General features: G+C 41.6%; 1 protein-coding gene across 1 annotated transcript in view; it reads right to left on the bottom strand.

Annotated features, from left to right (window-relative positions):
- Positions 1-2,374: 2,374 nt before the first annotated feature.
- The window catches only part of LOC128368542 (protein unc-13 homolog A-like), a 29,385-nt gene continuing 17,024 nt past the window's right edge, over positions 2,375-14,735 (bottom strand). The window contains exons 16-40 of the mRNA XM_053329385.1: positions 14,476-14,703; positions 14,243-14,384; positions 13,809-13,978; positions 13,522-13,637; positions 12,742-12,905; positions 12,451-12,604; positions 12,078-12,146; positions 11,726-11,815; positions 10,479-10,613; positions 10,094-10,215; positions 9,425-9,510; positions 9,129-9,255; positions 8,936-9,032; positions 7,597-7,740; positions 7,416-7,493; positions 6,806-6,883; positions 6,626-6,714; positions 6,389-6,532; positions 5,810-5,933; positions 5,054-5,110; positions 4,861-4,941; positions 4,229-4,376; positions 3,218-3,304; positions 2,946-3,102; positions 2,375-2,818 (exon numbers count right to left, since the gene is read on the bottom strand). Coding sequence (XP_053185360.1) covers positions 2,530-2,818; positions 2,946-3,102; positions 3,218-3,304; positions 4,229-4,376; positions 4,861-4,941; positions 5,054-5,110; positions 5,810-5,933; positions 6,389-6,532; positions 6,626-6,714; positions 6,806-6,883; positions 7,416-7,493; positions 7,597-7,740; positions 8,936-9,032; positions 9,129-9,255; positions 9,425-9,510; positions 10,094-10,215; positions 10,479-10,613; positions 11,726-11,815; positions 12,078-12,146; positions 12,451-12,604; positions 12,742-12,905; positions 13,522-13,637; positions 13,809-13,978; positions 14,243-14,384; positions 14,476-14,703 — 3,176 coding nt within the window. The 3' untranslated portion in view covers positions 2,375-2,529. The remainder of the gene's footprint in view (positions 2,819-2,945; positions 3,103-3,217; positions 3,305-4,228; positions 4,377-4,860; positions 4,942-5,053; positions 5,111-5,809; positions 5,934-6,388; positions 6,533-6,625; positions 6,715-6,805; positions 6,884-7,415; positions 7,494-7,596; positions 7,741-8,935; positions 9,033-9,128; positions 9,256-9,424; positions 9,511-10,093; positions 10,216-10,478; positions 10,614-11,725; positions 11,816-12,077; positions 12,147-12,450; positions 12,605-12,741; positions 12,906-13,521; positions 13,638-13,808; positions 13,979-14,242; positions 14,385-14,475; positions 14,704-14,735) is intronic.

Genomic DNA, 14,735 nt, shown 5'->3' with positions numbered 1-14,735 from the left:
GTGTGTTATAGACGTGTGTGTAGGTGTCGTCAGTGCGTATGTGTACGTACATGAAGCAGGCAACCAACAAGCCCTGAACTGGATCATCAATTAGTTTTCTTTCTTTTGTTGCTTTTCCGGCTGCAGCCTGGGATTGCTTTATACGACAACACATTAAAACAATGTAACTGCACTGCAGGCTCCTTTTTAAAAAAAGGCTAGTTCACCCCAAAATTTAAGCAATAGTCCAATACAATTGTTTGCATGTGTCCAGTGAAATTTGGAGGCCTAAAATTTAAAAGGCAGGATTTGGTGTCCTCAAGCAAGTGGTGGTTCTGGATTAAACTGTCCCTTTGATGGTAGACAGAAGGCTCTTCTGAGGATAAGTAACATTCAGAGGATTTGTATTTGGTAGAATTCAACAGTATTCAGCAAAGACAACATGTGACAGGCCAGCAGTGATGTCTCCACACAGCAACAGGAAAAGCTCCCACAGCGTTTACTTACTGTCACTGACATCATTAAGTTTCACAAAGAGACCACGAGATGAGCCGGACTACGATCGTGAGCAAACGCTCACCTTTTTGCAGTGAAAGGTAAAGGGGTTCATCAACGAACATGACAAGACTGAAACTAATACTTGGACACCATAAATGCTTGGTGGTGACTCTGATGGCTTCTTTCTTTGAAAAAAAACAAAACAAAACATAAGCTCTGCTTCGTGCAAATTTGGTCCTACTAAAAGGCAAATAGTAATTCAAGGACAAAACACATTCCCTCTTATCCATAAAATATGTCAGAGAAAAAGCGTACACATCTTCCAATAGGAATGGGGATTTTTATGAGTCCGTAAAGAAAATATCTCAGTGATATACAAAAAAACCCCAAAACCAATCATAGTCAGTCTCCCATTCCTTGGATCTGGATATTGCGGTTGATTCTCCTGTAGTTATATTGACAGCGCATACATTTTGGGTGTGTAGGTACAATATATTGCTCACAATCTCAGAGCCCATTTTGCAGCTCACACACACATACACACACACTCAAACACACACACACACCTTCACACACATGCAGGCACACAATAACAAAAGACAGCAGTGTTCACAGAGGGTTTGTTCTTCATAAAAACCACGAGGTTCAGTGAACATACAAACAAACCACTATTGCCTTTAAGAGATGAGTATGGATACATGTGCAGGCCTTCAGGAGGACGAGTGTTCCACTGAGCATCGTGTGTCCTCGACGCTTCATGTGGATTTATTTCAAGTTCCTCCACAGTGAAAGACTTTTTGCATCATAGCGTGTCTGCAGTGTGGCGATGTTTCTATGACAGGGCAGGTAGGATGGGAGGCTGGGTGGGTGGGTGGGAAAGAGGAGGGGTGCACATGGGTAAGCAAGAAGCATGGGCAGTATGTATTAGTGCGTAAACTGACGTCCCAGTCCACTGATCCCGTAGCCCTTTTTTTTTTAGTTAATGTGCACTCTGGAGGGTGTGGATGTGTTAGATGCTGGGGTATTGCTCCTTTGTCGTGATGTGAAGCAAGAAAAGTGGCCACAACTTCTGTCTCTTCGAACACATCACGTGTCAGACTCGGCGTGTTTTCTTCATGATAACGAATGCTAGATCACATTTATAAAACCTTATTGTACCAGGGTTATATGCACCATGCTCACACGGGTAAAATATTGGAGGCACCCATCTCTAGTGGGAGGATGGGAACAGTTGCCATGGTTACAGCAAAGTGAATCACAGTGTTCCTGGGGGGTCAACATGCAGGACGTTAGTACATTACAGGACAGACTAGCTGTGACGTTGCCCCTGGACACTGATCTAAGGTCAGTGTTGTGGGGGGTTTTTTTCCATTTGGGGTTTTTGGGCATAAGGAAGCTGATCTTAGATCTGTGCCTGAACTCCAACTTACACAACACATCACACCGTGGGAAGAGTACGCAGAGCAAACAACGGGGGAGAGGAGAGAAGGGTGGAGGGAGGAGGAGGGGGTGGGGTGACGGACTGGAAGAACGACACACAGTCAGGCCGGAAAGCGGACAGACGGACAGAGCATAGCTAGGCGAGGACTGCTCTCCTGAAGACACAGAGAAGCAAAAGTGCAAAGTGGTCGTTCTCAAACTATTCACATGGTTTTGTTGTTCTGCGTTGCATCATTTCACATCTAAATGTACAGCATATAAAAGGTGTGATGTTTTATAGGAAAGGCTCAATGAGGGAATGACAAGTGCTCGCTAATGTGTGGCTAACCCAAAACCAAGAGGTCTGAGTAGGGCAGCTGTTGAAATATTAAAAATTAAATATGACTTTTTATAAACATATTCTTCCATGTTTGCATTGATAACGTTGCAATGAAAATGTTGCATAATGTATGCAGGTATATGTACAATAGAGCATTTTCATGTGTGTGCTTGTGTACTGCACATGGTTGTCTATCTATGAAAGGGTGAGTACTATATGTGTGCATAATACTATGTCTATCAGGTACGTCTCTGGTGTGTTTGTGCACATGTGCGCTCCTCTTCCTCGTTCCCTCAGCTGCGACCCTCCTCTGCTGAACGCTGGTCTGACTTGAGCTTGACGAACTCTTTTGCCACATCGTCGTTGTTGCGCTGAGAGAGGATGCGCAGCACTGTCAGGCCCGTCTCGTCCATGTGGACACGCCTGCCCAGTGGCATCCAGCAGCTGACGCTGCCCTTGTTGGCCATGTCCTTCACCTGCAGCACGGCCATGCCCACGGTGCGGTCCTCCCTGGCAAAGCAGTAGTCCTTCACACACACCTGCAGCTCGTAGCTCTCTGGACCAACCTCAGTACCCAGGGAGCTGAAATAACACAGATGTTATATTTCTCATTTCTAGTGTTCTATTTCTAGTGTTTTTAGTAGAATTAATATCATTATCAGTTCCCAATTGACCGTCTCAGTTCTGAACTATAGGAAGAGCTACTTACTACTGGAAGCTCTCGCTGAACTTAGGTGACCAGGTGTTGTTCTTGGACTTGGTTGCAAATTTCCTCTTCTTGTCACTGAGGTGAGGACCGATGATGTAGACTTCCACGAAGGGCCGGAAACCCTGCGCCTTCCATTTAAGGTCATTGGCTGCCACCACTGAAGGAAGAAAGTGAGATAAGTAAGACACAGAAGGAGGGTAAGAGAGGAAGAGAAGGAATTCAGATATTTTTGTTAAAAGTGGGACAGGGGTGCAGCCTGCACTGCTTTTTACCTTTGACACTGATCTTGTGTTCTCCATTAGGCTGGGGTAAGATGTCAACGTTCATGATCACCTCACCAACTGCATCCACTCCAGATGCTGTAAAGACACACTCGGTAAGTAGTTGATTGAAACCTGAGGGTGTGTGTATTTGCAGTGTGTTTTACAGTTTTACAGTCTGCAGTGTAGTACAACTGAGATCTATGACTTGGAAAATTGGGATGCATCAGCACATTGTGAACTACATTTTTGGACATTGACTTTGTATGTGTTCACTCTAAATATATTTCTTTTTTTTAATATTTCTTAAGATAATTAGGCAGAGTGAAAGTTAAGGTTGTGTGATGGGCTGCTCACTGTCTCGAGTTAGCTTTTGTTTTATGACAGTTGGATCACACAGATGTCTGAGCTGCTGTGGTTTGTTGTGGGGGACACGCAAATATTACATAACAGTGCTGACACGTACGTTTCTCTGGTGGAGTGTCTTCGTTTGCTGAGTACCTGATCCCTTTCCCTCCATGGACTGAGAGGAGACAGATGATGACAACAGGAGAAGATCACAAAAACATGTTCATTAGGACAGCATGTGGAAAGCACATCACATAAAATAGTTCATAGGTAAGGTGGGCTGTGGGTATGTGGGAAGTAATATCATCTGCATTATGAAGGATATCTGGGCAGCCATATTGTCCTTTTTTACATTTTCTGCTGCTTTAAAATCTATCTGTGGACATTTATTCTGTATACAACTAAAACTAGCAAATGCAAACAGCTTTTTTTTTTTGACTAAGTGAAGCAATACATTAAACATGTTCTCACTGCACTGTAGGCAAGTTATTCTACTTAATTCCATAATCCCATTTAAATCAATAAACAGTATAAACTCTAGTGACAGTAAGAAAAGGCGGTGGAGCTGTTTGAAAGTAAGTGAATGCATGTTTGTGTAAAACTGTTTGAACCTGTGACAGTGTGTGTGTGTGTGTGTGTGTGTGTGTGTGTGTGTGTGTGTGTTTGAAGTTGTACCCTGAGCACTCTGTGAGAGGACAAACTTCCTGATGAGTTTGTCTGTGGCCTGCGTGTACAGAGACAAGGCGTAGCGTAGAGACTGCAGGTCTGGACTCTTTTCCAAGAATGTTTTCTTCAGCCCCACACCGCCGGCATGGAAGTATTGCTGCGTAACAGATACGACATGACAAACATATTGTAGATAGGTATGTGGCAAACAGGCACGCAGTGAGAAGACACGGTGAGCTCTAAGTGGAAGATGTGGGTGTGACAAAACTGCCTGCTGATGTGCAACAACATTGTCAGCCTTGGGGCTATGAAGCAAAAGCAGGTTGATTTGAAGCTGGTTTGGTAACTCAAACAGCAAGTTTGCACAGAGTAATATGTCAGTTAGTCAGATATTTGACACTAAAAAGAACATCTTACCAATAATAGAGGTAAGATGAACATTTTATGTTTTGTAACAGAGGGAGCATATGAATGTAGCTCATGAATGATTTTGACTCCATAGATTCACTTATATTTGCCAAAGTAAGTGTTGTCTGCTACACAAAGTGAATCTGTACAAATCTATCTCAATTAGTGATCACTCCAGGAAAATGAAAAGTAAGAACCAAGAGTACTAATGTGTCTACTGATCATTACCATACCTTAATAGTGTCCAGTGCCAGCTCTATTACTGCACACTGTTTAGGAGTCAGGGCTTTGGCCTCTTCTCGGCCCATGTGCTCCTGTAGAATAGATAAACAAATAAAGATGTCAGTTTATACACCTACAACTGTAAAAATATTAATTATGGTTACATTTCATTATATATTTTTTTGTTCCCTCCTGTTTTATCACCTTGAGCTTGGAAAGCTGGCCTAAATCCTTAGCAGCATTGAAGATCATCTGGGTGCCCTATCAAGCAGAGAAAGACAGATGAGTGAATACAGTACAGTAAAGAAAGAGTGGTGTTTGAGAGATGTGCAGGTGAGGAAGATTAGCAGAGTGAGAGGTGACTTCTGGAGGATTGGTGCGGACAGTCAGTTGGAGAAACAAGAAATGAGCCTCAAGAGTGAAGGGGAGAAGTGAGAAACAAATAAATATTCTCAAAATGTAAATCATCTTTCAAATGAACACTCAGAATGCACTAAATGTTGGGAGTACATTTCAAAAAGGGAGAGACAGAAGGTTTAAATGCTTCGGGCAGGTAGTGTTGTCTCTTGTGTACTGTGCTGTCATCTAAATCAGGTTAGCCACTTATATCCACAGAGAGAGGAGGAATACAACTATGACAAAGGCTACAGAGGGTGGTGTTGAGGCTCCCTCTGGTCTGTGTAGGTAGGAGAGTGTGTGTTAGTGGTGTTTCTTCATGCTTAGACACACACACACACACACACACACACACAGACAGACACACACAGACACATACACACGCACGCACACACAGGCACACGCACACACATACTTACAATGACCTAAAGAAAGAAGGGAGAGAGTGGGGTCATGTTGAGATAGATGATCAATGTACAATCACATTGTATTGAAAGGAATTGAAAAACAGAGTGTTTGGAAGGTAATGTAAATAAAGAGAGTGTGTTGTTGTTTGTTACATACCGTCTGGTCTGTTAGTGTAGGAAGCACAATTGTTTTCTCCATTGTGTTCATCACCAGTTTCCAGAGCTCCTTCAGTACTCTCTTCAGAACTGTCTTCTCACAGATCTTAGCAAACAGCGACAGGCTGAAATACAAAAACACACAATCTCTCAACGGATAAACTGACTGCTATGACCATTAAGTACAAACAGTATGTGTCAGGGTTGGCTGTCATTTTAAAAAAAAAGAGAGAATAAAGAGTTTTGGCACTGATTTAACAACAAAATCCTTAGTTTGAGGAATATGATTCGAAAAACTTCCTTTTCATTTAGCAAAATATGCAGAGCTCCCCAATGCTTCAGTGATCACAGTTATTGAAGAAAAATCAGCCATACAAGACGTTTGCCTAAATAGAGTCTCAACTCTACAATTTTTTCTGACTTACATATAAAAAAATCTGATTAAAGCTGAGAAATAATAATTTGAGCACTGGATGCCAACTATTAATGTTTGCCAGTTTTTGATGCTGGAACTGGATGCTGCAGACACATTTGGTCAGTGCTAAAAAAGTATTGATATTTGATACCCTGCCCAACTCACTTGCTGTCCAAAAAGTCCATGATGGGCTGCAGCACATTGTCCGCCTCCTGAACCACGCTGCCATTGGCCGGTACTGTCTGACCTTTGACCTGGGCCAGGATGTCCCCCATCTGCCTCACATTGTCCAGAATCTGGGGCTGGAAACTACAATAACACAACAACAGACCTTGACATCAGCTAAAGAGGATGGTCACAGCGATTCTTTGTTCCAGGCGGGTATCGTACAGATACACTCACCTGACAGCGAAGATGTGGCTGAGGTCGTCCATGACGTTGTTGAGTTTGTTCTGCAGCTCCTTCAGGAAGTCACTTGCCTCCACATTGAGCTGGAAAAAGATAAATGGGAATGAATGAATGCATGAACAGATGTCATATTGGGACACAATCTAAACAAAAGCTGCATTTATGGAAACTTACATCTTTGCCTCCCATGGCCTCAAACATCTTCTCCAACTGAACTCTCAGCTGCTGGATGTTATTGATGATGATACATGGCTGAAGGGAGAAAGAAAAATCATTACACACTTCTCTTTTTCACTCTCTCTCTGTCTGCTCCCAGCTTTTTATTCTAATCAATCAAGGTTAGTCCTCCTAACTTTTTTTATTGCTTCTTTGGCGAAAACACTCTTGGTGATGCAGGGCAGGAGAAGCTCGAGTTTTCAGTAATTACTGCTCCTCCGGGGCTCCTGGTCTCTGTGGGAGTGCAGTCCACTTCCCCCCCCCGAGCCCACACCACATTCTGCTAATTACACAGTCCTAATTCACTCTGAAACACTGCAACCTGGGCACGGCTATTACACTAAAATGTGCTTTATTGTGCTGAAATTAATTAACCTGACCACATACAACACAACAAAGTGTACATCTCAAAACTGGAGCATAAATGAAACTATTAAATCCGTCACCACTCTTTATTCCCCAGACACAAATTTCCATCCAATACTTTGTTGGACCAAACTTTTCCTCTACATCTCGCTACTATTATAAACATTTATGTCAGCCTTTTTTAAATATTTCAAATACCTACCACTTTCTCCTTCTTGACATGATTTGGAAAGTCTTTCGCTATGATGTCAGCGTAAGACAGCAGGACATTGCCGATGGTCTAAGACAGAGACAAGAAGCAAATACAGAAAGAATTTACACATTAATATTGTATATTACATAAGAGTCGCTGCTAACGTAAAGACATTCTCTGTGAAAGTCACCTTGGCGAATCTCTTCATGTAGTTGCCGACAATCTGAGGGTCGGGACACTCCAGTTTGCGGATGATTTCAAAGCTCTGATTGAGCTGAGAGAACACGTCCACCACGGAGCAGGAGAACAAAGCGTGCTCTGATGTGACCTGGAACTGGAGAACGAGAAGAAAGAAGAGAACCGGAGGGAAAAGTATTAAAGAGGAGAAGAATGTTTTTTTGGTGCTGATGCTGCAGCTGTAAAACACTCAATATGAGGTGTTGGATTCCCATGAGGGCGCCCCATAAAGAGACAAGTTCACAGTACTGTGACAGATCATGGACAATTAAACTGACCTCTGTACTAGTGCTTCTCATGTCTTTCATATTCTACATATCTGAATGTGACTGCATTAAGAAGATTTGTGAAGTGATTCCTCTGAAAGTGTTTGCATGAGAGTGACGCAGACAATCAAAGGGTTATGATGGGGAGCAGAACCCTCATTAGCAGTCCGGCCATTATCTCAGAAGTGAATAGTGTTATGGTATGTGTCTGGGCCTGGGGAATGCAGTTTTGCTGATGCAGGAAAGCAGAAACTGCTTTGGGCGACATTAATTGGACCCAAAGGATTCCTGACATATGAGCTGGGAGAATCTTCAGCTGCTTTATATCGACCTTCTTGCCGTGTGGAGACGTAGGCGCGAGCGAAGCTGAGAGTGCGAGTCGGTGTGGGGTTTGTGTGTGTGTGTACATCGAGTTGTGCTGTAGCATCTGCTCTTCTCTGCAGTGAAGTTTTTTCATTTGCCTTTGGTATTGAGTCAGTATTGATTGCCTTGAGGCCTTCAACCTGCTCTTCTCAGCCTGGAATGTGCTGAGTCAGCAGAGCTGATGTGAACTTCCTGAATTTGCATGAGAAATGCATGAATACATGTTTTCGGAGGGTGCAGATGCTGCAGGTAGGAGGTCAAATCTAAGCTCTCCTATTTTATTGCTGCCTCAGCAGAATTTGATTGTTGAATTTCAGTGAAATTTACATGATTATCTTATCCGCCTTCGTGTAGTTCTTTTCTCCATACTTCTTCTGCAGTTTGCTTTGACAAAATAACAAAGCAAACTTTAGCAACATGACATATCAAACTGACATTGTTTGTAGAGTAAGCATCATCTTAAATAAATATTAAAATCCACATTTTTAAAAATCTAGGTATTCTTAGGTGTAGTTTGTTGTTTTACAGCACGTGCAGAGACGTGAGCAACAAGCCCTAACCCTAACCCTAACCCAAGCTGTGAATTCTCTAGCTGTTAACAAGCTGTTAATATTCCATGTGGGCATGATTTTACATGTAAAGTGTGCAGATGATAGCAGTTACCCCGTCTTTTTTGTCCCTTTCCAGAGCTCCATGTAGAAAATCTCTGGACACTTCCTCATTTTCGTCCAACCACATGACGACAAATGGCTCAAACCAGCTGCAGAGGAGAGAATAAACAGCAGCAACATGAGTCTCTGTCTCACGGTAATGAATGTAGGAGGGATGGTTTGGATGCTGTAGAGAAAATACTCACGCAGGATATTCAGGAACATGCTTCTGGAAAGTGGGCAGCTCCTTGCAGTACTCATTATAAAGCCACTTCACCTTGAAGTGCAAGTTCATATAATCTGCACTCTTACACAAGCGGTGTTTCTCATGCTCTGAATAACAAAGAGAAAGAAAGAAAAGTCCCACTTCATCACCACTAATGCTTTCTCTGTCATTTATTCTCTCAACATTTCTTTCAAGATATGTTCCCCAGACATACACTAAAGTCTCATTTCCCTTTTTCCAGGCATCATCTCTACCCACTCCAACACAGAAACTGACCTTCCATGGCGTATCTCATATCTTGTGCAAACATATTCCACATGACCTCAGCGCTGATCTTGCCCACGTTCAGTTCCTGGGGAAACCTGTGAGAGGCAGCACAGTGCTCAGACCTAAATCCAGTCATGTGTGCAGTAATGGTACTGTATTATTTAATAAGATAACCCAGGCTTATTTTTATGTCATTCCTCTGTATTTCTAAAGCAAGAGAAAAGCCAGAGAGTCCATTTGAATTAATAATGAGGTATAAATTTACAATTTTAATACAGGCTAAAGGTTCACCATCGGTTCACATTGCAGGAACAAACAAACAGCAATATAAACACAGAAAAATACCATTGTTTGTATTATACAATTGGTTGTTGCTTTACTTTTCATAATATGACATTCTTAGATTCTATAAGTACATCTTTGTTTATTTTACATTTAAAACTGACATGAGGCAGCCTTTGGCCTTAAAACAAACAAAGTGTCCACTGTTTGGTCTGTTTTTTAATTTCTCTTAATGTTGTGACGCTGCTCTCATATTCTAACGATTTATAGCGCATGGCATGAAGCGTGTGGCGCAAGTGCCTTTGGGGCGTATCCACAAATCCACTTTTGCTATTTTAACGGCAGAAAAATGTTCACTGCACAAAAAACGCTAGTTAAGTATGAGCAGATACTCACTGATTAAGGCAGGGAGTGTAAGAGTTTTTGTCTTCCTCTATGATGGACACGATGAGTGTGATGAGCTTTGACCAGAAGTCCAGGTTTTTGATGCTGGGACCCTGCTCATCTGGAGGGACGGCCTTTGACTGGAGACAAAAATAGGTGATGGTTTTACGTCTTCATATTGATAATAAAAAAAGAGGACAGCTGTATTCTTATGTTGAAATAGTGTGTAAATGATCCAGTCGATTATGGAGATAAAACCTACAGTGTTTAAGGATAAATGTGTACTTTCAGCATTTCTTAGTAGTAGTGTAGATACCTACATCAAAGAACACGCAAATTGCAATGGCAACATCTGCAAATACACAAATACAGTATTGCTTCACACACACACACTTACAGGATCTGTCTGGTATTCCCTGTTGTAGAGGTCGTGGCAGTTATTGAAAATGTACTCATAGGTGGAGTTGAGACAGGCTTTTACACAGTCCTTCACCACCTGGCTCGCCCTGGGGGGACTCTGCAGCTCCTGGACCTGAACACAAATATGACACAACATATGGTTGAATTCAAAACATGTTAAAATGCTATTTGACACACACAGCCTTAGCAGGGGTTATTACTCACTCTCTTTTCTTTTAATTTTCTTTTTATTGGGTTATACGAAGGCTCAAGCAATGTAATTACTCTCATAGGACTTAAAAGTCTTTTCTATCTGAGCTTTTGTAAAACACAGTTGTAACAGAAGGTAATAACACTAAGTTAAAATAGATAATACAGAAGCAAATAAGGAGGAATAATGTAAATAAAAATATAAAGATTTACATTTAAATACAAAATAGCTTGTGCACAATCCAATTTTCCCATCTTTTCAAAAAAATGTCTGGGTGCAGTCTAATAGAAAAAGTAATGTTTTCCATCCTAAGGATGCTATAAATAACATCAATCCAATCATCCACTGTAGATATTTCAGGTTTTAGCCTCTTTCGAGTGCAGCAATGGCTTTCCTGTCAGCTGTGCTTACAATCTGAAATAGACGTCCAACAAGAGGTAAACTTTTCTGGTGGCAGAGTGCCCAAATACAGGGTCTCTAGTTTAAATTGAGTACTTTTTGCAAAACTTTATGAATCTCCTGCCAGAAAGGAATTAATATTGAGCAAGAACAGAATATATGATAATGATTTGCCTCGGAGAAGCCGCACTGTTTAAAGCAGTTGGAAGATTTGGTATAATGACTCTTTTGAACTGGAGTAATGAAGAACCTAATGAGGTTTTTCCAACAAAGCTCGCTCTATAAAGCTGGACTTCAAGTTTTCCATTGTAGCTCACATAAATCCTCCCATTCCTCTTCTGTTATACCTCGTTCTCCTTCCTTTCCAGCAGGGGTTATCAGTGGGAATTTAACCATAAACTCACTGAACTGCACAAATAGCACCAACATACTTAACACCCTCACACACACAAACACACACACACACACACACACAGTTTCATGATAATAGCTTCAGTTTGTATAGGGTAATGTTAAGCTGACTCTCAGTTTGGGCCTCAGGCTACTTTCCAGAAAGTGCTTAAAATTTGAACCATGTTTAGTTTGAAGTTTCGTTATAAGAAAAGAAAAGGTACATTTCTGCAACTCATTCTTACCTTCATCCTGAAGAATGTGATGCTTGTCAGCAGGTCAACAGTAGACTTGAGGTCTTGGAGTCTTTCAGGACTGCTGGCAGGGAAATTATTCTGAAAGCACGTTCACAAACACACATTGAGATGACTGGAAACTGCACAAAACATTTTTTTCCAATGCAAAAAAATAAATATTTACAAAATGACTACGCCATTTTCACCTTAGTTCCAAAACAGAAAGCAAGCATATGTCTGCACACAGAAGTATCACAAACAAATGTGACCAGCAAGAGAAACAGCACTCATGACTGTATTGGCATGTAATTCAGTATCTAGTTGTTCAGCAGGTGTTACAATAGAGAGAAGCAGTCAGTACCCGGTACATGGACAGATCGATCCTCAGGGAGTTGTGCAGCTGATCCAGTAGTTTGACAAACCTCTCCTTCTAAATAAGAGAAAGACACAAACACAGGACAAACCACTTCAAACACTTCACAGCTGACAGATTATTTGTTACCATTTGACTACGCAAACCCAAGACCGGATCTGACGAAGCTCGGCTGATTGGATCCTTGAAGAGGTGGGCTGGGCCACATTACACTGACTTTTATCTACAGCCCCAGAGTGCACTCAGTTTTTAAGAGTACCATGATCTTCTCAAGAGATAGAAAGATGAGGTCTTTTCTTCATTATAGTTACATTAATTGAGAAGGGAAAAAAATATTACTGTATTTTTTTCAGGGACTTACGCCAAAGTTTGATGCAGCAAATCTGTCCGAGGCAGAAACATTGTTGGAGGACTGCGTGGTGTGGGCGTAGTAAGCGTTTATGTTGGCAAGCAGGGTGCTCATCACGGCTGGCACTCCTGGGCACATGTACTTAGATGACAAGCAGGCAAAGTGGCTGTTGGATGGAAGAGGCGAAAAGAACATTTAGTACATTTTATACTGACAAATAAACAAACAATAATTCATTTGATTTCATTTCGCTTATTTAATTTCTAAAAGTTCGACATTCAAAACAATGTTTGTAGGACTGACGTCATGGCCTGGTAGATGGACTCGACTCCGTATCTCATGGCAAACTCATCCACTATCTCCTGAGCTGTCTCCTCAAAATACACCTTCCAGGCATCGTCCCCTTTGGCATCAGGGATCTTTACTACTCCGCCATTCTGCTCCTCAGTGGTGTACTGGAACAGATGCTGAAAGCAGAGGAAGGACAGATAAATGTGTTTCAGTCCACATCCTATGGTTAACATTATTATTTACAGCACAAATATGTTTTGGGCTAATATGAAATCATCTTTAGAACTACTATTATAAGTATTGATGCTTAGACAGCCAGAAGCTTTTAGTTACACCTCGTAATTTTGTAACTCCACAACTGAAACAGGAATAAACTTTGTCCCAATTTAGAAGATCAATGTCGGAAAGTGTGATGTTTTCTATGCTGTAGGATGTATTGAAAGAGACTAATATGAGACAGTGTTTATGTAAGTATATTCTGCACCCAGGACCCTTCATCAGTGTAAAATGGTTCAGTAATTATAGTCAATTGCTAATGATGTCAATCATAAAATTTGCTTCTACTTTTTATGAAAGGAAGGACATTTTCTTAGAGGATATGGGCAGAAACAGAAAATGTACAAGTTGACTGATTGGGTTAATGGGAAACCCTGAATTAAATTGACTAGAACTAATGAACTCAGAACATTAAGTTGCTCTTGCATATTTAATATTTTATTTCCAGTCATTTCAGGTGCACATGATAAGAATGACTTTGGGAAGATTCCCACCAGATGTCCAAATGAGACTGACCTCATGTAGACAGGTGTACTGGACATGGTAAGGAGCCACCGTCTCCTCTCCTTTGATCTCCACACTTATGTGCATCCGGATGGCTCCTGACACAGCAGACTTATCTGTTCGCTTGTCTGTCAGATGAAAAAAAGATATACATGCTCCCTTAGTGGGCTGAAATATGCTCTATCTACAAACAGACATGGACTTCAATTATCTGTGTCTTGTTCCATTATCTCTGCGTGACTTGTTCGCTCCTCTCATCCGTCTCTAATTCTACCTTTCCTCTTATCTGAGAAACTTACCCAGGTTGTACCAAACGTCCATCTCCCCACTCAGAGTGCGGACTTCGATGATGGTTTGACCCAGGAAGTCATCGCTCTCACGTTTGAACCTCTGTTTCACTCGAGACTTGATGTCGTCATCCTCGTCCCAAACACGAACTTTGATGCGATCAGACGAGTTGTGGCATTCGCTGGATGGGACAGAGATAGAAATTGTTAAAAGGAAAGAGTCAACAATTGTGGTGCAGAGGTACATTGTGATGTTGGAGGTTGTCAGGTGAGACAAAAATGTTCTTCTGAAAGAGCAAATGGGGTGTTTGTGTATGAGAAAGCTAGTTTCCCTTTAATAAAATTTAACATGTATGCCTAAATTACAGCACTACACTGTTCATGTTTGTGACATACAATCACTCAGCATCTAACAGGTTATAGACAAGTTTTATACTGTTACTTACAAGTGGAAGTTCTCTTCCCAGACTGGATTGAGGTTGCCATAGATGGTCTTGGTCCTCTTCTTGGTCTTCCCCACTTGAACGGTAACATACGGGTCACTGGATCCTGTTTTGTCTTTAGCCTGCAGGCCCTGGGCACATACCACTAAGGAAAAGAAAAAGAAAGGCATTAAAACAATGAACTTTCTAGCTATTTGACAAGATATTAACTGGATAACTGTCTTAGTGTGTCGCACCAGTGATGCTGATCTTTGCTGACCACTTGGAGGTCCCGTCTAGCACACTCTGCTTGATCTGTTTCATTTGTGTACCATGTGTTGTTTTGTCAAGGGCGAACACTTCCTGGATTTGCTCAAAGATCTCTGGTTTGTTCCTCTCTCGGATCTTCATGCGGTCCTTTAGGACCATAATGATGTTCTGGGTTCGGTCCTCTGCCCCATGCTTGGAGCTCTTCTCTGCAGCCCCTGATGAGACAGATGGATGAAGAGGTTGATTT

The sequence above is a fragment of the Scomber japonicus genome, chromosome 12 (assembly GCF_027409825.1).
Source record: "Scomber japonicus isolate fScoJap1 chromosome 12, fScoJap1.pri, whole genome shotgun sequence".
Classification (NCBI taxonomy): Eukaryota; Metazoa; Chordata; class Actinopteri; order Scombriformes; family Scombridae; genus Scomber; species Scomber japonicus.
This window is presented reverse-complemented; position numbering and strand designations above follow the sequence as displayed.